The sequence below is a fragment of the Echinops telfairi genome, unplaced genomic scaffold, assembly GCF_000313985.2.
Source record: "Echinops telfairi isolate 266 unplaced genomic scaffold, ASM31398v2 ScPeMD7_3533;HRSCAF=4204_1, whole genome shotgun sequence".
NCBI lineage: Eukaryota > Metazoa > Chordata > Mammalia > Afrosoricida > Tenrecidae > Echinops > Echinops telfairi.
In genome coordinates, this window is record NW_022107432.1 from 28,011,806 (window position 1) to 28,039,174 (window position 27,369).

General features: G+C 46.4%; 1 protein-coding gene across 1 annotated transcript in view; it reads right to left on the bottom strand.

Moving 5' to 3' along the window:
• The window catches only part of DNAH8 (dynein axonemal heavy chain 8), a 369,956-nt gene that overhangs the window by 194,909 nt on the left and 147,678 nt on the right, over positions 1-27,369 (bottom strand). Inside the window, exons 33-46 of the mRNA XM_045294778.1 lie at positions 26,487-26,589; positions 25,891-25,995; positions 25,333-25,494; positions 23,765-23,989; positions 17,533-17,705; positions 16,397-16,575; positions 12,905-13,092; positions 10,999-11,085; positions 10,799-10,906; positions 9,864-9,998; positions 7,880-8,041; positions 2,819-3,065; positions 2,462-2,703; positions 2,210-2,350 (exon numbers count right to left, since the gene is read on the bottom strand). Of these exons, the coding sequence (XP_045150713.1) occupies positions 2,210-2,350; positions 2,462-2,703; positions 2,819-3,065; positions 7,880-8,041; positions 9,864-9,998; positions 10,799-10,906; positions 10,999-11,085; positions 12,905-13,092; positions 16,397-16,575; positions 17,533-17,705; positions 23,765-23,989; positions 25,333-25,494; positions 25,891-25,995; positions 26,487-26,589 (2,257 nt within the window). The remainder of the gene's footprint in view (positions 1-2,209; positions 2,351-2,461; positions 2,704-2,818; positions 3,066-7,879; positions 8,042-9,863; positions 9,999-10,798; positions 10,907-10,998; positions 11,086-12,904; positions 13,093-16,396; positions 16,576-17,532; positions 17,706-23,764; positions 23,990-25,332; positions 25,495-25,890; positions 25,996-26,486; positions 26,590-27,369) is intronic.

Below are 27,369 nucleotides of genomic sequence, written 5' to 3' on the forward strand. Positions count from 1 at the left end.
CAAATGCGCTTTACACAATTGATGTGTGTATGGATTGCGATAACAGTTGTATGAGCCCCTAATAAAATGTTTAGAAAAAAAAAAAAAAGAATGACTGCTGAACTGGGACCCTGGAAGGGTGGTTTCTGCCCCGCAACTGTGTCATTAACTGCCCTCCCAGAGCCTCCTTCTGATCTGGAAAGCCAAGGGCCCACCCTTGGTGTTTTCTTTGGAGCCCTGGTGGGGTCGTGGTTCCTGGGCTGCGATACTAATCACACTGTCAACAGTTTGAACCACCAGCACTCCGATGGAGAAGGACAGAGGGTCTGCTCCTCATTCCTCCGGAAGAATCCACCCCATGGCAGTGAGGATTTTCTTGAGTTTTTGAAGTGTTTTCTGAAGTAGCTGGTTCTAAAGTTTAATGGCTACAAGTGTTGTGATGATTTGATATGCCACTCTCTCTTTCTCTCAAATATTTTTTCAGAGGCCAGTGAATGATGACCCCCTGGGCCAGCTACCCGGTTTTCGTAAAACAAAAGTTGTATTGGCATACAATCTCACATTCACGTAAACATCTGCCTGCTGTCACTGACCTTTGAGGGGCAGTGTGCAACCACTTATCGTAGCAGGAAGCCCTGGATGTGACCGTCACAGTGTCAGTGTGAACTCAAATTATTTCAAAAGGAAATGCTCACCTCTAGAATGCCCGGTAAGGAGCCCCAGGGGAGCAGGGACTAGTTCACATGCCCGGCTGCTCACCGAAAGGTTGGGGGTTCAAAGGCAGCAGCCACTGAGAAGAAGAAAGCCGTGGCCCTCTGCTGCCCGAAAAAGCAGAGCCGGGGGAAGCCAGCAGGGCCATTCCACTCTGTCCTATGCAGGAGTGCTCAGGGAGGATCCGTTAGAAGGCAGTGGGCTTTAGGATGAGGCCTTTGGGGGGGGGGGGGCACGGTTCTTTATTAAAAAGACTATAAAACATGGTGACTGGGGTCTTTTAGGTGCCATTTTTAAAGATTCACACTGACTGACTGAATCCTCACACTAACAGAAAATCAAAGCCTCTAGGTGGTGATTGGAGATCCCCACCACCCAGATCGGGATTTTGTGAGCCATTGCACATCTGCAACTTGTTTGGCTGTTTTTGAAGACAAGTAGAGAAAAAGAGGCGGGGGAGGTGGGGGGAGAGTCGCCACAAACCACTTCTCAGAGAATGTGGGCAAAGGTTGGCCGTTCAAACCTACCAAGTTCTCTGCCACAGAAAGCCAAGACTTACGGCCTCAGAAACGTTATGGAGGGTCTCCGTGTGCCTGCACAGCTCCATGGCAGCTGGCTCTTTGTTTGGGGGTGTATATAGCAAAACAAGCGTTTACTACCCACATTCCCCTGGGTGCCACATGCTCCCCCATGCGTTGCACTTTCTGTAAAGCCGCCTGTCATATTTATTCATTTTATTGACTCTTGTATCAGAGACAATTCTCTGGGACAAATCACACAGCCCGATGGCAGAGCCCCAACGTGAATTAAGCTTCCCCTGAATCCCATCAACAGGGATGGGAAGTCTTATGCTCAGACAGCGCACAGTGGAGCGTGAATTCCTGCAGGTATGGTTAGGTTAACATTTGACATCTTACCACTTGATTCCATTTTGACTCGTTCTTCACTTGTTCTAGTGTTTATTAATTCTGCTCTCTTTTGGATGGAGGTTTTTCGGTGCTTTTATTTTGTTGTTGTTGGGTTGGGGCGGGGGTGTCATTTTTGCATGGGTTACTGTGTATAAAATACGGGATAGGCAAATCCATGTGTCTTAGGGCAATGACAGGGGAGGTTTCAGGGAAACTGCGGTGGAATAAACCCAGTGACAGTGAGTGTGTTTTGAGTTTTTGAAGAATCTCAAGTAACTTTCTGGAGAAAGCTGCTTAATGGAGAGCTATAGATTCTGGATACAAGAATGAAGAAAACGTTCTAGAAATGATTGTAGTCATGCTTGCCAACTCTTTAATATATTTACACCATTGGATTGTATGGTTGGTGGATTACGTGTCAACAAAACTGTTAACGTCTAAAACTAAACGAAATTTATGTTAAGGAAATAAACTGTTTTAAAAGCATGCGTATGGCCTGCAATAAGTTTCTATTTTAGAGACCACTAAATTGCAACTGAAGAAAGCAAAGCCCTCCCAATCGAAGTGAGGTGTGTACCCCACCTCCCCTACACCCCCAAAAAAATCCTTACCTGCACAATATAATTACACTCTAAGAGCTGCATTTTTGGACTGAGGTTTAGTTTCATAAATGTATACGCGTCCTCAAATATTTTGTCATACAAATTAAGGAACACAGAGGTTTCCTGTGGGGTGCGCTTCTTCAACCATGCCTGCGACAAAGAAAGAGGATCCCTGTTTATGAAGGAAGTGAGACTGGGGGCGGGGGTGGGGTTGGGGCCGTCCACACCCTGCTGCGGCTGGTCCCCCGGGAAGGTCCCCACCTGCAAGATGGGCCTCCAGCTGAGCGCGGAGCTGCTGATGTAGACCATGCCCATCCGAGACACGGTGGCCGGAGAGGCGTTCTCGATGTTGTGGACCTCAAACAGAAGCTTACAGTTGGGGGCCATGGGGATGCGATCCCCGTTCGCCAGGGTGAGGGTTTTATTGTCGTCCAGCACAGAATTTAAATTCTCAATCCAAATGGCGTCGACAGGGCCGTCTAAGATGAGGAAAATGTTTTCACCTGCGCGTAATTAAAACAGGACAGGGCTGCATTAGGAAGGGCTGGGCTGCGCAAACCCGGTGTTGCTCATACACTGGCAGCGGATAGGCAGTTGCCAAGGTGGGTGTATGGGCACCTTTCTTGGCTTTTAACGTTTTTCTCCACAGAGTAGAGAAAATCCCATCTGTCCAGTCATTGGTGGCCGTGTCCAGTCTGCCAAACATCTGGGGCGCGGTGATGGCCTTTGGATTCATTCGCATTTCTCTGTGCGGCCTGCCGCACTCCGTCAGGGCCTTCATCAGGATGGTGATAACGGACGTTTTCCCAGACCCGCTGGGCCCGAGGGTCATCAAGCCGTGCCGGACCAGAGAGGTCTCGTATAACTGCATAATTAGACAAGACATTGGAAAATGTCACCGAGGGGTCCCTTGCGGGCATTCGTAGTAGTACTTTGCTGGCATGCGCAAGGCATTGAATGAGCCCTTCAGCTGTGCGTGTTCAACAATTAGTTCTTTGTACACCAATCTTCATGGCAACGGTAGTCACAAGAGTCTCCCCTCCCCCCACAAAAAAAGGTGAGGGGGAAACCACCCGAGTGTCCATCAACAGAAGCACGGGTGAACGTAAGGTGGCCCACACGTACAATGGATTATCACTCGGCCATCGCAGAAATGAAATCCAGGCACTCACCACGGCCTGGAAAATACTATGCCAAGTTACACAAGCCAGACACACACGGACAGATAGTGTGTGGCCCTGCGTCTACGGAGCATCCAGACTAGACACATGCATATGGTCCAAAAGCAAGCAGTGGGGAGGTACTGCTTTAGGAGTACTGAGCGTCTTTTCGGGGTGATGGAAACATTTGGAAACAATAGGGTGATGGTTGCACCCTACAGTGAGTGTAATTAATTGTACACTTAAAATAGTTGTAATGTCAAGTTTTGTTTTATATATATATATAAAACTATATATATATATATATATATTTACACACCAAATATATATACATATATATATATACTTAAACACACCAAAAAAATTCTACTCGATATTCTTAAAAGAGGAGAACATGTAAAACTGTTGTCGTAACTAGCTGTGAACAGCCAAATAGGGCCTCATTGTAAAGCGGCCTAGATATGATGGCCGTGAAAGATGAGTTACAATGGGAAGTAACTAGCTCAGGATGTAGTTTTTGAATCCGTGTGATTGGGGTATGAGTCGTCATGGGCTGGATAGCAGTGCGTTTAAGTTTTTGTTTGTTTGTTTGTTTGTTTGTTTGTTTGTTTGTTTGAATAAATAACAAGCAGGTTTATTCCCCCACCCCCCAAAAAAAACCTGGCAAAAACGTTCCCTGCATCCAATGTGATCATGCCGCCCCCTCGTGGTGGCCAGAAGCAATACAAACCGTCCGCATGGAGCTCCACGTGACACCTGCCTTCAGGTGTAGCAGGCCTGGGAATGGAGATGGATGCAGATGACTTATTCAGAGAGTGCTCCCAGGAGGAACTGACAAGCAGTGGGGAACGTGGGACATCAATGGGAAGGAGAGCAGGTTGTAATCAGGGGGCAAAGTCCCATGAGGGACAGCCTGATCTATGGGGGGTGACTGGATTCCACCGAGGGTTTGTCCCTCCCGGAAGCCGGGGAGCTTGACTCTCCTACTCCAGCACCCATCACTCCTTGCGTAAGGAGAGGCTGGTTTGGGAATGGACTGGGGGATAGGCCCTGCCTATCTGGCAACAGAGTGGCAACCAACAGACAACACAAAAACAAAAGCATTGCTGCCAAATGTAGTGACCTTCTGGGACCGAGGAGGATTGCCCCAGATGATCTCCTGAGCTGTAAATCGTGATGGGAGCAGATTGCTGCCTCAGATCATTCTCCTATAGAGCAGGCGGTGGATTCAAACGGCCACCCTTTGGGGGAAGGGCAAGTGCCAAATCATTGTGCCATGGTGGCCCCTTCGTCCTGAAGGGAATCGCAGGGGTGGCCTCGGAGAAGCCGACGCACAGGGAAGGTGAGGGAGGGGGGTGTGGAAATGGTGATGGGGACTCAACAAAGAATGAAATGCTCTGGTCCCCACGCAGAGTGACGAGGAGGATGTTAGCTCTTTTCCCAGCAACATTTTAAAGGAAAATGTGGGAAGCGCCTTCCAATACGCAGGTGAGCGAAACTGCTTAAACTTTTCCCAGAAGAGTTCCTGGTAAATTTTAAGTCTGTCCCATACACATCTGATAAACTGGCCCCAAAAAAGGTAAGTCTAAATAAGGATTTTTTTTTCAAAAGCAGTTTTTACCATTCTGCTCTTTTAATTTATTCCTTTATTCTTTTAATTTATTCAGTTCAAGTTGGAGAAACACCCCAAAGCATCAGGTCCACACAGACTGAATTCTTTGGTTGCTCTACAACTTCTCACTCTGCTGATAGAGCAGTCAGGTGGTTGTCCCCAAGATAAGAGCCACGTGAAAACCGTGAGAAATGCTCTCGGGGCCTCACCTGGCATCCTTGTCTGACTTCACAAGGAAGGCGACGCTCCAAGATCAGCATCCACAGCCCAAGGCTGATTCTGGTGAGGTGGAGGTCAGCTATAAGTCCATTCTGCCATCTTGTAATCAACTCTGACATCAGCCACCCCTCCCACGGCGTTCTGATTCTCTGTGGGTATGTTGTCCTGCCCAGACAGAACTTGCAGACGATACACATTAGGTTTTTGTTGGGGATTTTTGGGGGGTGTAGGGGGGTCTTAGGAAAATACCAGTTGATGGGTTACAAGTCCTGGTTAGGGAGAATGGACTACATCTCGGGATCAAGATCAGGAAGCAGGTAGACAAGTCTATGTTTTAAGTACAGGATCTTTCTCTCAGCGGCTCTCCATTGTGCAGGTCTCTCTCAGTGGCCCCAGGACAGGCTCCTTTGAGCCCTCGGTGCTTGGCCCCACCTGGGGCTGCCATCTGACCTGCTTTGGCAAGTATTACAGAGTTCTGTAGTGCCACCAAAAGTTCCCAGAGGCAACTCGTCCACCAGGAAGCCTCCTGCCCCAAGGCACTCAGCCCTCATTCTGTGGGTCTGCTTGCCCGCTGTAGCCACCTCCTCCGGGAACCTGGAGGCCCATCGCACCATCACACACTGGTCTCCTTTTCTCCGCCACTGCAGCTCATGGTCTCATCTCCAGTGCCACAGCTCTGGCTCACACTCACTCTCTCTCCCCACCCTGGTCTCAGCGCAAGGCCCAGAGTCCAAAGGATGCACTCTATGCATGGAACGTAGTCAGCTCTCCTCTCTGCTCAGGGATTCATTCTCGTTTGAAGCTGCATGGGTTGGAAAAACTGACCAATCCCCTGGGTAGGGTTCTATAACCCTTCCTTGCTTGGTCCCACCCTCCATAAGGTGGAACCACCTAGGTGCCTTATTTGCATTGGTAGCAGCCTGGCCAGTTTCCTGGGTGGGCTGCAAACCCCTTATTTACATAGTCCTCTGCAAGATGAGAGACAGAGAGATGCCAAAAGACACGGGGTAGCGCAATCGAGTGTTCTTGGAGGTGAACCAATAACACCAGTGGCCATGCAGCCCCTTCCCTCGCAGGGTGGCCCGGGCTTATCAGAGGAGAACTGGGCTCCACAGGGTCTTCAATGGCTGGGGTTTTTTCTCACGCAGATCACCAAGCAAGTGCCCATGCATCTTTAAGGCACCTGGATGCAGAAAGCACTGCCAGATTGGTATGAGACACTTACTGGGTCTTTCCATCTGCCGTGTTTCTGTCATCTACAAAAAGCCCTGGTGGTGCTGTGGGCTGGGTGTTGGCCCGACCACTGCAAGGCCAGTGGTTCCAACCCACCAGCTGCTCTGTGGGAGAAAGACGAGGCAGCCTGCTCCCGTGATGATTCGTAATCTATCTCAGAAGCCTTATATGGAGTCACCAGCAGTCCAGGCCGATTTGATGACTGTGAGATCCCTCTCCAGCTATGATTTTTGCTTTACACGGACAGGATAGAAGAGAAAGAGGATCTTAAGCAATAGCTTTAATGATTTAGGGTCTCAGAAGTTTTGCTTCTTTCTTGTGGGCTGTGTTTCTGCGGAAGGTGGCACTGATTCTTATAGGGAAGAGTCTGATTCTTAAGATGCCAGGCTATGGGGGATGGGCAACAGAAAAGTGGGTGAAGGGAGACGTCAGACAGTATAAGATATGACAAAATAATAATAATTTGTACACTATCAAGGGTTCATGAGGGAGGGGGAGCGAGGAGGGAGGGGGGAAATGAGGAGCTGAGACCAAGGGCTCAAGGAGAAAGCAAATGTTTTAAGAACAATGATGGCAACAAAATGTACAAATGTGCTTGACACAATGGATGGATGGATGGATTATGATAAGAGTTGTACAAGCCCCCAATAAAATGATTAAATAATAAATTTTTTAAAAGAGTTAAGATCTCAGAAGAAAAAAAAAGATGCCAGGCTACCTCCATCTCTCTCACCAAGAGTGCATAACATGGCTAGTAGGCTGCAGCTCGGTCACAGTGAGGCGAGTCAACCGGCGCCATCCCTCTAGGACCAGCACATCCTCCTGAGAACACTTTTTGCCACGATACCAGAGAGCGTCACAATATTCATGGGGAAATTCCATAATCCTTTCATTCCATTTTTCCCAACAACTTTTAAAAGACCGACCTCTCATATAAGGTGTTTTGATTTTGTCTCAATACCTACATCAAGTTAGGCCACTATCATGGTTTCTTATTAAAATGATCTCTAAGGGCACATGTCTAGTGTTATACTGATAACAAGTTTAATAAAAGATCTTTGCCTGCAATGGGAATAGTGGTACCAGAAGGGTAGGGGAAAGTGGGGAGAGGAGGGGAGGAAGGGGGAACCGATAGAAATGACCGACACATAGCCACACCCAGACCCAAGGGGAGGAATAACAGAAACCATGGGGGAAGGGAGACAGCAATCGGTGTGAGATATGAAAATAACAATAATTTATAATTTATCAAGAGGTCACAAGAGTGGGGGGAGGAAGGGAAAAGAGAGGAGCTGATAAGGGCTCAATAGAAAGTATATGTATAGAAAAGAATGATGGCAACATATGTACAAATAGGCTCGATACAATTGATGTATGGATTGTTATAAGAGTTGTAAGAGCCCCCAATAAAATGATGTTTTAATTTAAAAATTTTTTTTAAGCCAAGATCTTTACCTGCACAAGTTTGAGGTTCCAGGGGGGATGGTTAATCAAACCTTCTGCTGCCACCTGGTTGGCAACTGCAGCTTGTAGCTCCACATACGTGCTGCTATCTAGTTGCAGCCCTGGAAACAGATCGTTGATCAAGCTAAGGAAGAGGGGCTCATCTTCGTCAACCTAAAAGGTCACAGATTAAAGGAAATTTACTCACTCAGTCAATAGGTATTTATCAACTGACTGGTACAGGCATAGTACTTAGACCCAGAGAATTATTTCTTACTCTTTTCAGACTGGACCTGTAGTGTAGCTTCCAGAACATTCTTCTGAACACCACCTATAGGACAGTAGTCAAGTCCCTTGACCTCCAAAGTATTCAACAATCTAGCTTCCAACTACTACACCAAGCTCTGATCTCATTGCCAACGCACATGAATACTCTGTTTCTCATGGTCAGCGTGAAGACATGCCATTCAGTCACAACTCTGAAAGTAGAGTGCTAATATTTCATTTAAATCAGGAGACTACCCATAGTCCTACATGATCAATGACTAGTTCATACCCATTGGCTAGAAAACACCATGGCAGCCAGCGGGGCTCTGCTTTCTTACAAGCAGTAGGTTTGATTAAACCATATGTTATTAACACATAAATCACTCCATTCCCAATCGCTGACCACTTCTTGAGTTCTCTGTATCCTTCAGGGCTCTCGTGAGTGCCGTGGGTGATGCTTGCCTAGGCGTTTCAAGAACACCATCACCCCCGGAGGCTGTGATGTGTACTGGGCGGAGCTGAGCACTTGGCATTAGAAAGCCTTTGGGGTTTTTGTGCTAGTCAGTTTTCAGCTGACTCTGAGGATAGAGTGGGATCCTCTGAATTTCCGCCCCCTCAGAGTCAAACAGGACTACCCCTGTACCAGCCATCCTACCCCACAGCGTTTCTGGGAGGCTCATGTCAGACACACAGTCAGGACCTTCCCAGGTGTTCCTGGTTAGTTCTTTGTAACTGATGTCTGAGTTCCTTAGGAACGCTTTCTTCCTCCACCTTGTACCTCCTCCGGGTTATGGACCCCATGGGCAAGTCCCTCGTCAATCTGTCCATCAGCTCGGTCTACACAGCCTGACTGTCCTCGGGAGAAGCCTGAAAGCAGGGAACTCGCTCTTATACTTGCCACAGCAAGCCTGTCGTGCGTTTTTGGAAAACACGCATGGGGTTGGTGTGAGAGAGACTCATCGGAGATGGCTAGCCAGCCAGAGGAAAAAATCAGCACAATGCTGTCAGGGCTCCATTTGAGTCCAGATTTCAAATCGGGAATTCCCCTTACATTACGAATAGCCATTGGTGGCTCAAAGGAGACACACTCAGCTGCTAACGAACCAAAAGAGGAGGAGCCAGAACCCCCTCCAAGTCCTCCACGGGAGAAAGGGCTGGCCCTCCTCTCCTGTAAGGACAACAGGCAGGAAAACCCTATGAGACAGGTCTCCTGTGTCACGTGGGTTTACTACGAGGCACCTCAAAACAAAAATCAAGAGTGCAAGAGGGCCTGACCACAAATCTAGAAGCGCACGTCCCATGAGGAAGCCTGTTTCAGCCCGTGTGGGCCCCACCAGTCACACCGGGTCATGGGTTTCTTGTTTTCTGGCTGTAAGGCAAGTGACGTGCAGTCATCAAGCTGGTAGTTATTACAGTGCTCACAGCTCAACATGGGCCAATCCCTACTCACCAAGCGAGGAGAAGGGACGCAACCCAACCCGACCCTTGGCCGTCAAGTTGCTTCTGGTCTATAGCTAGCCTCCAGGACAGACGAGAACTGCCCCGCAGAGTTGTCCAAGGAGGTGCATTTTTGCAGAAGCAGGCGGCCACCTCTGTCTCCCACAGAGTGGCTGGTGGGTCCAAACCACCAACCACTTTACGTTAATGGCAACGCAACGCACCACATCTTCGTAGAAAGAACCCAGGCCAACATCTTGGAAGGTAGGTAACATTGAGAGGGGAAAGATACCAGTTTGGAAAGGTTCATGTCTCTTAGTCCTCTCATGACTGTGCTTAATTCACTGTCTTCCGGTCTGGCTCTCTTTTGCGCTCCAAGGGTCCTCAACACGGACAGAATATTTCTCAGCCCAAAATCATAATGAACCTAAAAGGGGGAAAGCAAGCGGCGGGGGCAGGAGGCAGGGGAGAGAGAGGGAGCATTGTTCATCAGAATGCTTTAAATGTAGACCCCTGATGTACACGCAAGTAGACACTTTACATTTCATATAACTGCCATTCCAGAACGACCGAGCTGTTGCAAAGCTGCCTCCTCTCAATTCCCCCTGCTTCCCCCGGACTGAAAACTCTTGATTCCATGGGAAGGCCAGGCTGTAGGACAGCGGTTGTCAACCTTCCTAATGCCACGACCCTTTAAGACAGTTCCTCATGTTACGGTGACCCCACCCCACGCCCAACCATAAAATTATTTTCGTTGCTACTTCATCACTCTAATTTTGCTCCTGTTATGAATTGGGTGACCCCTGTGAAAGGGTCGTTTGACCCCCAAAGGCATCGCAACCCACAGGTGGAGAACCGCTGCTGTAGGACACAGTTGTTCACACCTTCAGTACCCTTTTGAAGAGAAATACCGCCTGATACAGTCTGAGCCGCAGACAGGCTTAAAACACACAACCCATGGTGAGTTTCAGAACTCGCTGGTGATGGGACTGGAAAGCCTTGTCTTCCTGGTGGTTTCGAACTGCTGATCTTTCGGATCACAGCCCAACACGTAATCACTACACCACCAGGGCTCCTTGCATAACTGATAGGTAAAATTAATGATAACTACATCTTAGAAATGCGTCAGTGGGACTTCTAATGCGCTCACTAGCCTTTCTCAGGAAAAACTGCAGAATACAAAGTCAAGTTCAGTAGCAAGGGAGAAAAGCAGATCGACAAGCTCACCTGTTTTGTCAGTTGCTCTTCACAGAGTTTGTAAAGAACATAGAATTTCTGAGCCAAGATTACATTTTCAAGAAAACCACAGCTTGCAAGCTTAACTCGCATAATGATCTGAAAGTAAACACAGTTGATAGGTACCAACAAATTTCACGGCAAACATAAGCAGCACGCTCCGCTTTATGTGTCTCACACCTCGGGCATACCTGCCTATCCGGAACCATCATCGCAACAGTTCTAAACTGGATTTTTAAGTTTTCTGGCAGTTCCTGGCGCCCAGCATATCCAGGGTTCTAAAAGTTAAAACAGATTTCGTTTTTTATGAGTACAAATACACGGGGAACTCCTAGTGCTGGTTCTAAAGTGACAGTGAAATTGGCCACGTTCCTAAAATGCCCTGCCCTTTCTCTGATGGGGTTTGGGGCCATCCATCTGGGCTCATGCCAGAGCACTCTCTTTTTTCTATGTCCACTTTTGCTATACTAATAAAGTCACATAAACAAACACACACGTTCTGTGTATCAAAAGTTAGCATTGTGCGTTAAAAAAAGAAAAGAGAGGAAGAGAAGGCTGGATACATAGCTGGATAATGAAAGACTAAATATCTAACTGGCAGGTGGCAGGGGAGGGGATTTTCATCCACTGCATCTCTTCAATTATTCTTTGCAATCGTTATTACAGGCTTCTGTGCCTGGCAAAGCACAGTTAGATACAAACAAATGAAAGCCCATGGGGGCAAGGGAAAATCAAAAAGGGAATGGAGAGGAGAAACCATGGAAAAAGGATAAAAGAGGAGGGAGGTGGGAAGCTAAGGCCTCATAAGGAACAACAGATTGGAAGAGCAGACCAGACCCAAAAGTCCCAAAGGAAAGGTTAGCAGTTCAAAGGCACGTAAGACAAACAGGAGTCTGGCATCTTAGGAAAGTACACTAAGAAATGTACAATCCCTCAATACTGACTGGGCACTTTCAAGAGCCCACGCTAGGTCCTAGGCTACTGAGATTGCGTCTGCAGAGAATACTGTACTTCTCTTCTGCCTCAGTCACAGAAATCCAGTGGCAAGTATGGGACAGCTAAACCTCTGAGAGCAGAAACTCGACAGCATGCCCTTTCCACCTTTGACAGGGTGCAGTCTGACCACCGTCTGTCGCTCTCTATTAATGGGAAATACATGTGCTTTCCTTCTCTGGCAGTTTCCGCCTGAAACTGGTTCTAGTTTCCATGGATTTTACTGTTCATCACTCTCAGGGTTAAAAACCACCTTTCCCAGCCTGCCTTGCAACTGGCATGAGTAAATTCTACCCCAAACCAAGCCAACTGCCATGCAGTCAACCCTGACTCACAGCAACCCTACAAGACAGCAAAGAACTGCTCCTTGCCATTTCCAAGGCTATAAACCTTTCCAGGAGTAGAGAGCCTCATCTTTCTCCTGAGGAAGAGCAGCCGTTGGGTTCAAATGGCTGACTTTGAAGTGAGGAGCCCCGTGAACCATGTGTAACCCACAACACCACCAAGGCTCTTGAAATTCTGCACGGTGAGATACAGAAATGCCTCTGATGCTTGTGCTAAGGGAGTTGATCTCATCAAGTGGTTGCAACAACAAAAAAGAAGTTCGTGCAGCATCTTGAGTCCTGGGCTGGCTAAAACATGGAAGCCAGGATGGAGTAGAAGAAGCATCTTGCTATTGTTGTTGTTGTTGTTGTTGTTGTTGTTGTTGTGTGCCATCGAGTCAGCTCTGATTCATAGCAACCCCCTGCACAGCAGAACAAAACACTGCCCAGCCCTGTCCCACCCTCACAATTGTCCCTGCAGGACCGAACCATGGTCCATTCTGCTGTGAGTCACGACGGGTTGGAACTGACTTGTTGGCATCTAATAAGGGACTCCTTTATATATAATAAGTACTCGATAAACAGTAGCGACCATTGAACATCATTGTATCTTTTGTGGGGGCTGTCTTTAATATTAAAAAAATAGTTATAAACCATCCATTAAGAGAAAAGAGCTCACAACCCCTTACTACTCAATCACAACTACTCAATCATGGTTACTTTCATTTAAGTTTCTAACAATTAAGCTAATCAAGCTGCATTCAGAAGCCTCTGTCCTCACCATCGTTAAGAAGATCCCAAATTCTGGATTTAAGTCAACACAGTCGCCATCGGAAAAAATGAACTGTTTTTTCCTCTCTTTTCTTGCAGTCAACACAATGTATATTTGTTGGGCGGCCACTGACAGCACGGGCAATTCGATTCTGTTAAACTCATCAAAACATCCCCAGGAACCGGACTGTGCAAGACCTGAAATGAAAAACCGTGAATTGGTTACAAGTCTTGTTTTATGATACATCCTCCTTCCCAGAGTGCTCCCAAACTATCATCAATGGAAACATGACTTATTTACCGTTTCCCAACTGGCTGTATGAAGAGATGAACCATTCCAGGAATAAAGAGAGGTAGAATGATCTGCACAGCATCGCCAAACAATGGCAATAGCACCCAACGGAAATGGAGGGTAAGGTACATAGATAGTAACATGGATAGATGTATAGATAACAACATAGGTCATATGCAAACACACAAATTGGCACAGACACTAATATAAGATAAGTAGATAGGTAGGTAGACAAACAGATAGAAACAATTAAAGTGTGGATAGGTCATTACACCCGGGGATGCTGGTGGGTGACACAACTGGACCGTCTCCATGGGGAGCGAATGAAAGGAGCCACAATGAGGGATAGACTCTGAAGTTTTTGGAAAATGGAAGAACTTTCTGGGTCGCCATTCCTCTCTTATTACCATTTCATAGATATTTCTAGATGCAGAGTAAGACAGGGTTTTTTTCCCTATTTCTTTTTAACTTTTTAAAACAGGTGAGGTTTTTTGTTTGTTTTAGAGCATTTTCAGGATTATAGGAAAACCATTCAGAAAGTATAAAGGGTTCCCAATTATTCCCTACATTGCACACTGTCTCCTATTACCATCTTGATTCTATGATACATTTATTACCATTGATTAACCAATAGCAACACATTATTATTAACTAAGGTTCATAGTTCACATTAAGAAAAACATTTTTTAAATGTTATCCTTACAAAATCCGGTGCAAAGCAAGACTTAGCTGTCATAAACAGTGCCCCCTCCTCTTGTTACTTCAGCTACATAATTCTCCCTCCCATCTTCCTCTGTTCTCCCTTGGGAAAATTCGCTGTGTGGATGGTGGAATGTACGTATCCATTCCCATGACTCTTCCGTTTTTCACTCAAATTCTGCTTCTGTCTTTTCAAAATGTATTCTCTTTAAAGTGTTGACGATCAAAGACATTTCTTGGAGGTCTGAGAGGAGCCTAACTCAAGCCATGGTATGTAGCGTATTTTCACCCACCCCATGTCATGTGCAAGTCGGACCAGGAACAAGAGAGACCAGAGAAGAATGAATGCACCTGAGTTAAGGTGTTGACCACAACTATGGAATATACCACGGATTGCCAGAAGAGCAAACAAATCTATCTTGGAAGAATTATAACCAGAAAACTCTTTAGAAGCAACGATGGCGAAGGAGGCTTGTCTCAGAAAAGGCCAGACTTTGAAGAAGGGCAGGGGAAAAGAGGACGACCCTCAGAGAGATGGATCAGCACCGTGGTCGCAACGGTGAGCTCGCCCCTGACAACAGCTGTGAGGAGGGTGCAGGGGGAGAGAAGGGGGGCGCGGGGTAGGGCTTCATCCTGCCGGTCATGGTCAGTTTGAGCCAACGCCATGGCACCTAACAACTGTTGGCTAGATATTCCAACTCATGGGAGTTTGTTGTTGTTGTTGCTATTGTTGTTGTTGTTTTTCATTTCCATTTCAATGTCCAGCAGCTCCATCTTTTTTCATAGAATCATGTGCTGGTTGTTTTATTATTATTATTATTATTAGTTGTTGGTGGTTCATTTGTATTCTCTTTGAAACTATTAATTTTATTTCTTTTTGCAGTTCCTCCTGTTTTCTCAGTTAACTCAGTTCAGTGGTCAAGAGGTCTCTCTGCTGCACCAATGGTCTGTCTACTTTTTTCAAAGGTAGGCTTCATGGCCACAAACACCAGATACGCATGTTTTCAATCCACATGTCAAAGTGACCCCCACCCAAGCTGTTCGGACATTAGTGCTTTGGAGCCTGGGTGTTCCAACTTGCACTTGTAATTGGCTGCCTGTGGGGCGTGCGGGGTTCTCCCAGCAGTTCAGGGAGTGTGGTTAGAATGGGACATCCCATGAGAGTGACAGAGTGGCTACAGCCATCCAGCATCTCCCCCCGGGCATGGACCAAACCAGGAAGTCCAAACTCGAAATATAACTGTGGGAGTCGAGCTTAATGGCGCCACTCAGAGAAACCACCTCCTCTTTAGCGTTCAGGATTTTCTCAGCACCTCGAGTTGGCCTATGACTCCCTTTCGTGTTTTCCAGTGTTTGTGTTTTGAAAAAAAAAAAAAAATTTTCAGAACTATCAATAGGTATGGTAGTTACATAATCTGGTGTCAACTTGAGGATATTAAGAGCAAATGGGGTGGAGTTTAGCCTGTCAATCAGGTTGTGGCTTGATGACCTCATCTGGAGACATTATAGAGTTAAATAGCTCACTGGAGGCCTGACTGACTCTCTCTGCTTCATCTTCCTGCTGACAAGCCACATGGAGCTACACTGATGGAGTCAGAGCCCTGGGGCTGGAGGGGCTGAGATGCTTCCACCACCACTGGATCCACAAGACTTTCTACCCACCCACTGGCCGGTGATCTTTCTGCACTCAGCGTCATTGCATGTGTTGCATGAGTCTGAATGTTTTCTCAGTGTTCAATTGCTCTTTGATATAAAGTTCTTTCTTATACACATATAAGTGTCTCTGGATTTGTTTCTCTATTCAACCCAGACTAACACAATAGGGGATCAAACTAACAACTGCAATGCAAACGTTTAGGTAGGAACCATATTCAAACAGTTGTCAAGCCGATGCCACCCCATAGTGACTCTAGAGGGCAGAGTGAGTTTCTAAGACCAATTCTCTACAGGAGTAGAAAGCCCCATCTTTCTCCCAAGGAGTGGCTGGTGCTGACCATGCAGTTCGTAGTCCAATTCATAACCACTACACCACCAGGGCAGGGCTGTGAATATGTGTTAATGGCAATGATTCAGAAAAGGAGAGATGATTCAGAAAAGGAGAGTGAGAATGGTTACACCGTTTGAAGCATATAGTCAGAGTCCCTAACTGGAACACGTAGGAAGTGTTGAACTGGTGTGCCTTTTGTTTGTATGTTCTCTAGGGGCCCAACAAAAATCAATAAAACTCTATTTTAAAAATTCTTCACTTCAGTGGAATTAGAGCAGAAAAGGGAAGTTGCTTGGCTGATCAGTTTTCTCTATTGATCTTATTTCCTCCACTCTTAGTTCAGGCAATAAATGGACTCAATTTTCATAATCCCACACATGGAATATAAATGCCAATCCCATGTGGGTCAATCCATCCTAGTATTGATCATCTGAAACAATGCCACAATCGATTTATATCTGAAAATCATGAAGTGCAATAAAAATAAATTCACCAAAAAGCATTTAATGTCAGCTGACACTTGCCTTTAAAAATCCTCCCTAGGCCTCTGAAATCCATTTGATCTGAGCAGTTGAACACAACCACGTATTTCCCCAAACACCGTCCCATATCCTTGGTAGTTTCTGTTTTGCCAGTGCCTGCTGGTCCTGCTGGAGCACCGCCCATGTTCATACCCAACGCCTGGGCTAACGTGATGTAGCACCTGCAAATGTCAATCAGAGAACACATCGTCAGTGCAGGATCTTCCATAGTAGAGTAGAATGTGAGCCCAAAAGTCCAGGGTAACATGAATGGGCCTGTTTCTTTTCACCTTTGAGCAGTCTACAGAAAAGAGGCAGCGGCCCCAACCAAAACCAAACCTGCTGCCAGGGAGTTGACCCCCCAGCTCAGACTTGATAGTTATTAGGAGGAGTACAGTACTTCCAAAAATGACTTAAGGCAAACTCCAAACCTCCTTAACTCTGATTTCACACCTTCATGGTCAAGATGAAGAGTGAAACAGGGGACCAAATAAATGGTAGGTTTAACCACTGATTCTCAGGATGAAGGGAATCTTGAGATTTGTGCTTCTGCCCGTTTCCAGGGTATAAATGCTTCCACTAGAACCAATGGCATGCTTTCAATACGAGGCCACTCAACCAGTATGGGGAAGAGGTGCACGCCCGGCATGTCCATTGCTGATATAATTGTAAACTGTGGTAGTTACATAATCTGGTGTCAATTTGGGACTTGAGAGGATTAAGAGTGAATGGGGTGGAGTCTAGTCTGTCAATTGGGTTATAGCCAATGAGACCTCAGAGTGGGCATGACCTTCCCCTGAGGATTCTGGGAAATTCTGTTTTTCCTCCTTGGAGATGGGAGACTTGTGTTAAGCGCACCATGGCTACTTTTCCCATGTCAGAAACTACGATCCATTACAAAATTACTCATCATCACATACACGTTTCTTCATGAAGCATTCTGGTATGTGGATAAGTAACCGCTCCAGTGTGTGTCGGCTTTGCCGAGACAGCAGATGCCCAGCAGCGACATGTTTGCGTCAATAGCTTTAATGCCCCTTTTAAGATGCTTTCAGACACTTGGATGAATTACAAACTGGAACCACCACACACACACACACACACACACACACACACACACACACAAATGCGCTTCTTACCTATCTGTCAAGGGTGTGATAACCAGACGGTCAGTGCAGCCCAGAAACTCATTTTGGTAAATAAAATCGACATCTGTAATGGACACCACCGTTTGGTCCAAATCTTCCTTAAAATAAAATCGACTTTGTTTGAGCCACTCAAAGTCTGTAATCGACTTGATATGCATTTTTACCTTGAAGATACAAAATGCAGAAGGTTATACAGACCTGAATTGCACCACGCAAAACACCAACACACAGGCAGTGTTTCTGCACCATGTCTTAGGGCTGATTCCTCTTCGTTTCACAAGGAGCCACTATTTGTGCAGGCCCTCCTTTGCCTCACAATGTGCTGGGTGAACAAGAGAGACTTGGTCCCTGCCTTCTGAAGTTGGCAAAACAGGACAGAAGACAAACAGTGAAAAAGGTAAGTGCCGTGGTGGCTAGAAAACACGACCCAAGGAGTTCAGGGTTCCCAGAGACAGGCTGCAGGAGGACCCAGCTTTCCTTAGGGGTAGAGCAAGGTCCTGGGATAGTGCATGTAATGTGTCGGCTGGGCCATGATGCTCGGTGTTGGCAGACACTGGCTGGTGCTGTGCCACAGGATATGCAGTCAAACCTGCCTGTGAAGGCCAGACCTGGTGTCCTAGTTACCTAATCTGCTATCAGTTTGAGGATTCAGAGTGAAGGGGTGGAGTCTAGGCTGTCAATCAGGTCATAGCCAATGAGGCTTCTGTGTGGGCATGGCCTTCTCCAGAAAATTCTGGGAACTCTGGTATTTCCTCCTTGAAGGGGAGAGTCTCTCTCTCTCTCTCTCTCTCTCTCTCTCTCTCTCTCTCTCTCTCTCTTCATTCCCTGGGAGACATCCCTGTGGAGAAGACACATGGAGAGAGGCTGATGGAGCCAGACCTCTGGGGATAGAGAAGCCACATGGAGACCCCTGCCAGCGCTGAGATGCTTACACCACCACTGGACCTACAAGACTCTCTCACACACACATACACCAGCCTGTGATCTTCCTGCATTCGGTGTCATTGCATGTGTTTCGTGAGTCTGAAGAAAACTTTATTGATTGGTATCGGACATATGGGCTAATAGCAGACTTATGGACTTTATCTAGACTGGGCTGGGATGTTTTCTCAATATTCAATTGTTCTTGTATATAAAGCTCTTTCTTATACACATGAGTGTCTATGAATTTGTTTCTCTAGTCTACCGTGACAAGACACCTAGGTTAAGAAGGAAGACTGTCAGGGAAGGAAAAACTCAAATATTTTTCCCTAAGAGAAAGTGAGAGAAAGGTAAGGCTGCACCCTGTGAAAGCAGAAAATTCAGGAGACTGGAAAAACAAGGCAGCCCCATTCAATTTCAGCTCTTACCAGTTTCACTGTGTAATATAATCGCCTTCATTAGGTAACTTGATGTGATTAGCCCATCAGCTGAAAGGGTGTGGCTTGCCTTCCACCTATAAATAGATGCTCTGGGCCTGCTCTCCCACTCCTGGCACTTTCCCCTGACCCTACCTCCTCCACACCCCAGTCCCAACCCCAACCCTGCAGGCTTCTCTCTGCTTCTAGTCCTCTGACCTCCAGTTCTGGGGGCCTAAGCCTACCAAAGTCTTTGGCTTGCAGCTGACCCATGGGTTTGGGATTGACCAGCCCAGTCTGCCTGGCAATTGTATGTGCCATTTCCACACGATTTTTTGAGCCATTTCCTTAGTTAGTTTAGCTAGTCGGTTATATATAGTGGTATCTCAGTTGTGGAATTCAATTCCTTCCAAATTCTTGTTCAGACACCAAAAAGTTTAAGAACTCAACCTATTTTTCCCATAAGAAATAATAGGAAAATCAAACAATTAGTTCTGAGGCCCCCAAATTACACTTACAAATTCATTTTTCCAGGACTTTAACACAAAGTTTATAGCCCTGGGTTGTGGAAATTTCCCCAAAACCATCTTAAACCACAATAAATACAGTGCATTAAATATCAAAACAGTACAGTAAATAAAATTAACTTATCTTCATTATGTTTTGTTAAATAACCCATGGGTTACCAGAATGGTTCACTAACCAGCTTTACTTTTAAATCCCCACTAGCATTCCCGTACAACAGAATGAGCCTATCTTTCACAGGCTTGTGGGTTGGCAATGCCTTTTGCTATTGTGTCATGAAGGTCCTATTGGGCATTCCCGGCCCCCCCCCCCCTCCAAAAAAAGTCCACTTTCTTTGCAGTTGAACACTTGCTGGGGAACAAGACCCTATTCAGCAAACTCAGCCGTGAATTCATCGGCTTCCTCTTCATTGGTACTCGCCTCGTCTCCAGGCCTCACCCACCCCCTGTTCTCTTGTTGAACTTTTCAAACTAGCCGTGGCTGGCTTTGAACAACGGTTTTCATTAAATCGCGATGCAGGCGTTTAGCCTTCTTGAATATCACGTTCACCACTGAGTTGTTTCTGGTTCATCCAAACCAGCAGTAACTTGTCAACCTCTGCGATGGTCTGGGTTCTTTGTTTCGTGGTTAACAATTTCACACGTATGATATGTTCAAGGAGCTGAAAGAAGTTCAGTGTAGCTAGGACAGCCAAGGGCCAAGGGAAGAGATCTGGTCACCGTCCTGGTGGCAATGTGCAGGCAGAGAAGGGACGACCAAGGAGGCACATATGCCTAGATGCCCACAGGTCTTCCTGCCTCACACAGTGGCTAAGCTTCACGGTCACCACACAGGCCTTTCAGGCAAGAGCAACTGGGCTCCAGCACCAGCATTCGATCCTAGCACCTCCTCCAGGCATGTACTTTTAGGAAGTGCATCCCGTCAAAATCACTCTGGGACATTCCATGGCTTTCCATTGACAAACTTGGAGAAACCAGAGTCCTGCCCTTCACCTACTCCCCACCCTCCTTCCCAGGCATCCAGGGGCATCACCACTGGAAAGTGGCCAATGGTTCTTAGACCCAAGAGGTCCACTTCCAGGTCATTCAGCTGGTACAACTTAAAAATGGGCCTCTGACAGCTTCACAAGGTACAGACCTCTACCTAAAAAAGTCTCCGTGTTCCTGGGAGCTCTGGCTTCCCTGGCAAAGTTTGTCTTCATCACCTTAAAACAGTTACTTGTAAGTAAGATGATCTAGCCCCCCACAAACTACCCACCACCTCCCCCCAACCTCCAAGGACTCTGGAGTCCAAGGCAGGCTCCACTGTCCTGGAGATCCAGTCACCCTGCTCCCTCTCAGAGGTGATCAAACAGTGCCTGGAGCTGTCCGTTCCATTCGGACTCATGGGGGCCTGGTGTGTGACCAAGTAGAACTGCTCCATAGGGCTTCCGTGGTGATCTTTACAAGTGCAGATCGCCAGGCCTTTCTTCTGCAGGGCTGCTAGGTGAGTTCAAACTGCCAGCCTTGAGCTTAGTCATTGAGCGTTAACGATATGAAACCCTCTCCCCACCCAGGGTCCTTATTTCAGTTATCAGACCTCCTTTAGCAGATGATAAAACTCACTGGCATTGAGTTTATGCCAACTCACGGTGACCCTATAGGACTCAGTGACCCTATAGGACAAGGCAGAATTGCCCCTGTGAGTTTCCAAGAATGTAGCCATTTATGGGAGTAGGAAGGCCCATCTTTCCTCTGTGGGGGCAGCTATGGTTTCCAGTTGCTGACCTTGCAGCTAGCAACCCAATGCGTACCCAGTGCACGAACAGGGAACCTCATCATGTGATATGAAGGAGGGCAAGAGCTACCATTTGTTGGGTTCCAGGCTTCCCTAGGTGCCCATAGAAAAATAAAATGCAAAATAATAATAAATAATAAAAAGAAAATGCACATGTCTGCTGTTCATGAGATTTCATTTTAGTTGGGATGCAAATTGACTAAGAATTCAATGGTAGCGAAGACAAAATGAAGTGTGTTCCATCGTGTTCGTTGTGTACCGGTTAAAAAAGTAGCCCTGATGGCACCGTGTTACGTGATCGGCCCCCTAGTACAGCCATGAGTTGGAATCAGTTCAACAGCATCCAATAATAACAAGCTTTAAAAAAAAATCCCTTATGCACGGGGAGCAAAGCTTTGTTTAACAATTCATTCTAAACGAAAATTTTTCCATGAGGCTTCAGCTACAGCAGTCAGTGAGAGGTATGTAGCCCTCTCCAGTAGTCTCCTCAGATCAGACACAGTAATGGACTCCATGAGGGTTTTCTTGAAGGGCCCTCCAATGAAAGCCACGTGTACAAGGGCAATCACCACTCAGAGTAAGAAAGGCAACATGGTCTCAGTACACAGCCTTGTGATGATTGCCTAGATCCAGAGACAGATCCTACAGCAGTGTTTCATAAGCTGTACTATGCACATGAATCATCTGAGAGTCTCGTTGAAATACAGACTCTGTCAGGGATCGGGATTCGGCATGGGGAGATGGCTCTGGAGATTGTGCTGCTACAATAAGCTCCCAGGTGACGTCAATGCATCTGGTCTGTGGAGCATGGTTCACAGACACGGGATCCAAGGGAATAAACTGCTTGTCCTTCAAACAGTCATCAGTAAGCCGAACTTATCTGATGTTAAATTTTGACGTACGTTTGAAACGTGTAGTCAGTGAACATATTCTCTGGAAAAGGGCCCAGAGTAGGTGAACTCTGCGTGTCGGATGAAGGAAAGAGATCTCTATGTGATTAATCCAATCAGATCAAAGAAGGGTAGTTGGATGGTAATAGGTCAATGCCATCTGGGCCCCTTAAAACAGAACCAGTGTTTTAGGAGAGCGTGGTCTTGCTCAAGAACATGGTTACAGTCCTATTGGCAAAGGGAACTCAAACACCACTCAATTTGCCCCGCACCAAGACAGAATCTTGTCCAAATTGCCCTCGTTGCCTCTACTGCCTGTTATAATTTAGACAAATAGCCATATTGGTTCTCTCAAGCTTGATTTGACTTAGTCTGGACTTCTGCCTTCCCAATCAGCCTATAAGAATTTGTGACTAACTATGTCATCCCATTATTGAGGTCAATGCTACAACAATTTGGCTCACTTCATCTCATTGGGCTACAAATGAATGTGCATCAAGGCATACCTTGTTTTATTGAGCGTCACCCCTTTCCACTTGGCAGCTCTTGTGTTCTTTACAAATAAAGGTTTGTGCAGCCCTGCACTGAGCAAGTCTAGAGGCGCCATTCTCCAGCAGCAAGCGCTCGCTTCGTGTCTCTGTGTCATATTTTAGGAATCCACACAGTATTTCAAGCTTTCTAGACTGTCAGTGCACACTTAACAGACCACAGGCTTTTATGTGCACTGGGAAACCAAACGTGTCTTGTAACTTGCTTTATTGTGATGTTTATTTTATTGCACTGGTCTAGAGGCAGGGCTGCAACCCTCTGAGGTATGTCTGCTGTGCTCGTCCAAACCATCAAGTATGGGTGTCTGTAGAAACAGTGCGATTCTGTCGCCTGCCCTTCAGTCCATTTACCTCCACGAGACCCCATAAGTGCAAACCAAACTGCTCCCGAGGGTTTTCAAGGCAGTGATCGTTCGGGTGCAGGCCACCATACCTTCCTGTCAAGGTGCCTCCGGGTAAGTTTGAACTGCCAACCTTCAGGTTAGTAGTCCAGTGTTTAGCCACCTGTACCACCAGGGACTCCAGACACAGAATAAACCAAACCAAACTCACCGCCATCAAGCCGATTCTGACTCATGGCTACCCTATAGGACAGGGTACAAGTGTCCTTTCGGGGTTCTGTTCCTATAACATTCTTCGGGAGTAGAAAGTCTCATCTTTCTCCTGGGAAGCAGCTGGTGGTTTCGAACTACTGACCCAGCGGTTGGCAACCCAATGTGTAACTACTACGGTACCATGGCTCAAGAATCTGCAAACCAAAATTCTATGGACGGAATGGTCGGAACCAGGGCTCCGAGACATAGAATAGATGGAGTCCACTGTGACAAAGGACCACGTAGATAAAAAGTTCATACAAGACCATATTAAAACCCATGGCTGCCAGGTCAGTTGATTCAGACTCACGGTGACTACCCTATAGCACAGAAGAGAATGGCCCATGGTGTTTTCAAGGCTGGACTCTATAGAACACACTGCCCCATCTCTCTCCCTCAGAGCAGCCAGTGGGTTCAAACTGTCGACCTTTCTGTTTCAGCTGAGCGCTAGGAGCCATACTGCCACCAGGGCTCCGTATAAGACAATATTAGCTGTACTAAACGACTAGTATGCTAAATACGTTACATTAACATGAAGCAAAAAGGCACTTTACCAAGTCATCAAAAATGTCCCTCTGATGCACGTGGATGGTAATCAGCGTCTCAAATTTCACTCTATCAAACTTGGATAGGTCGTGTGTTGTCTGACCGATGAGAGTATTTAGAATGTCCAGAAATTTCTGATTGGTCATTTGCATGATTTTTCTGTCGTCTTTTGCATTAGTTAAAGCCTCTTCTGAATCATGTGTCCACAACATCTGAATTCCGAGAAGCCCAACCTATGGACGCAGACGACAAATAGACTTGTCAAGTATTTCAAGTCCATCTGCAAGGACAGAAGCACAGGGTGGGGGGAGGATGGGGGGTCGCTTGTCTGTACAAAAGGCAAACAAGCTTTCATTTGGGAGTCCCCCCCCACCCCCCCACCCCAGGCAGTGGGGGGTGGGATGTAACATGTTGTTTTGCCATTACTATTTCATGGTTTAGATGTTGGTAATAGTAATGAAAATAATGGCTATTCTTATGGAAGCCACTTCAATTTGTTTTCTATAGAAGACCAGAGACCAACAGGTATCTTGCTCAATGAGTCTGGGAGTATCTACACCACTGTGTATGTTTCCTGGTCAGGATTTCCCAGAGGTTCCTTTGTACCTTCTAACAACAATGCACTGACTGCCCCTTCCCTTTCTTGATCTCACAATCCCTTACATCTAACGTCTCTAACGCCTGCATGTACAGCTCCATCTCATTTACCTACAGGAGAGACAGAGGCAGGGAGGGATGGAAATGTGGAGAAGCTGGTCCTCTAGCATCCTGAAGAAGCAAAAGGACACTGTGAGTGGATGTCTCCTACAATTTCTGTTCCAGCAAAGGTAATAAAGCAGTCAGAACATGCCTTACCCTCACCCCTCTTGCTGAAATAATTGTCCTTTGGGAACTTTTGTGCACTCTCAAAGCCAAGCAACAGATCTAGAGCCTTTTGGACCTAAAAAATAATAATCCCAGAAGCCCACTTTGGCATAAAGCTGAATACATACACATATTAACTAAAGAAAATCCTGAAAGCTGGCCACCTTTCCTATTAACCCCCCACTGGAACTTGGCCTCTGATCTAAGCTTGATGCTAAGGCCTCTGTCTCACTAGCTGAAGCCTCTCCTTTGGCATATACAAGATAAAGAAGGAGAAACACGCTGATTTCGTTAAGCAAACAATTCTCTCCATCATTTAATAAATATTGCAGATAATAAATAAAGACATTATACCGTATAAAAATTCATAATAGATTCAACTCTTTCTAATCAAGGTTGACTTGCATAGTCTTGAGTAGATCATTGGATCTCATCTAAGCCGTCTCCACGTGTGTGCAATGATTCACGACTTTCAGCCCGGGAAGCGGGAAGTCATTGGAGTGAATACTGCCCTCTTCTGCTGGGAGATGGGCGGGCTGGTGGAGCACGAGGTGTAGACCCGCAGGTGTCTGGGAGTGGAGTTTCATTGAGATGGGCCAGAACCCTTGAACGAATGAATTCCGGGCTCCAACAGCCTCCAAGCCGCCCAGCAGACAGCCTCCCCTTTTCTCCCTACTTCTTTTTACAATTAGTGACACCTTGTTGATCTCACCTGTGCTGGAAAGTGATTCAGGAAAGGTAGGAGTTGAAATCCCGTGTCGCTGATTTGATAGTACGCTGACCTGATGATGTTGTGGAGGGATGACATCTGCATCTTTAGCAAATCGAAAAGCCAGATCTCTACGGGGCCCTTGGCCATGACAGGGACATCCAGCTTGAAAGAGATATATTCCGAATACATGGCAACATAATTAGGATGTGGCATTTTAACGCCGAGCACACACTTAACTCGCTAAATCATGGTACCTCAGTGCTCAGCAGATAGCTTCTTATGTTGTACAAAACATTTAAAACGCAGGTTAAAAATTGCACGACAGGGCAGCTGGGAGGAATGATCATCTTGTCTAAAACCCTTATTTTACCGAGAATACAATGAGCCTTAAAAAGAAGTTAAATTATGCATCCAAACTCGTTTGTAGAACAAAGCCAAGGCTACAGAGCTGGACCCCAATCCTCACACACCCTGCCCCTACATACTTTGTTTTTTTCTTCTCCTCAACTTAAACTTTTCTAAAAATGGGAATAGCAACCCTTCCACCATGATCATTACCATAATTTTTTCTCCTTCCCTTGAAATGACGGCCATGATCCGATCGTACTCTTTGGGATGGAAGGTCACTTCGTTGATGTTGTCAGAGACTGCTGGGAGATGCGGCTGCAGGAAGCACAAACAGGAGGGAAAACACCGTACAGAAGCTAACCACAACCCCGGTTGAGGTGTCCTTAACAGCTTTTCTTTCTAAAGATCTTCTTTTTAACATTGTCCTTGGGGAAGGGTGTGCCCCAGGCCGAGCGATTTGTTTTCTCAAGATGCTTGGTTCTGGCTAAGAAGTTTGGATCACTTGGTCCCCCGTGTGCTCCACCATATCATGGATATGTGAACAGCACAGACACAGGTAGACATACGCTCTGCCAAACCTATACACGCATGGACTCCTGGCCATGGTCCCATTCTCCTTGCCACACCTGTTCTCCGCGGTTAAGCTAAACTACTATCTGGTCTTGACCAGACTTAATTTTTGGCTTCACCAAAATACTCTTCCTTCCTGCCTGCACTTTTCCAAGGCTACCGTCTCCTTTTTATTAGTGATTCCGTATGCTAGTGGGAGGAAAGGATTCAGAACATCGATACTTAAAAGAGAATACCTGTATGGTGTGGGAATCGCTGGCTTGCCCCAGAATTTCCAGGAGAACTGGATCAGATACAAAGAAGAATCTGGGAAATAGTAATCGCTTCTTCTCCAAATACCTGAAGACGAAATCAACAGCTTGTTAGCAAACGGCTCTTCGTCTGGGTTCTTTGTGGTTTGTTTGTGACGGTCACGGCACAATTACTAATCTCTTCGGTCAAGATAAGAGTGAAATGTCGAGAGTTCTTTCCTCTGGAATGTTTGGTTAGAAGAGAAGGCCATGCTTCACCTGGATGAGAGTTGGGGACCGACCCCCAAACCAAACTCATTGCCATCGAGGCGATGCCGACTGTAGCGACCTAATAAGACAGGGTAGAATAGAACCAGCAAAGCCCACATGGAAGAGGCATGCCAGCCTGTGTGATCACAAGGTGCCAAAGGGATCAGGTATCAGGCATCAGAAGAGCCAAAACAAACAATCAATCATATGGATGCAAATGAGGATGATCAGAGTGGAGACCCAAAGCCCATCTGTAGACAATTGGACATCTCCTCACAGAAGGGTCACATGGAAGAGATGAGCCAGCCAGGGTACAGCATAGCCTCAACGAAACACACACATTCCTCTAGTTCTTTTATGCTTTCTTCCCTCCCCTCCCTGCCCACCTCACCCCCCACACTACTATCATGACCCCAGTTCTACTTAACAAATCCGGCTGGACCGGAGCATGTACACTAGTACAGATAAGAGCTCTGGACACACGGAATCCAGGACAGATAAACTCCTCAGGAACAACAATGGGAGTAGCAGATACCACAAGGGAAGGTTGGGGATGGGGGAGAAAGGGAGAACCTATCACAATGATCAACATATTACAACAACAGCACCCCCAAGGGAG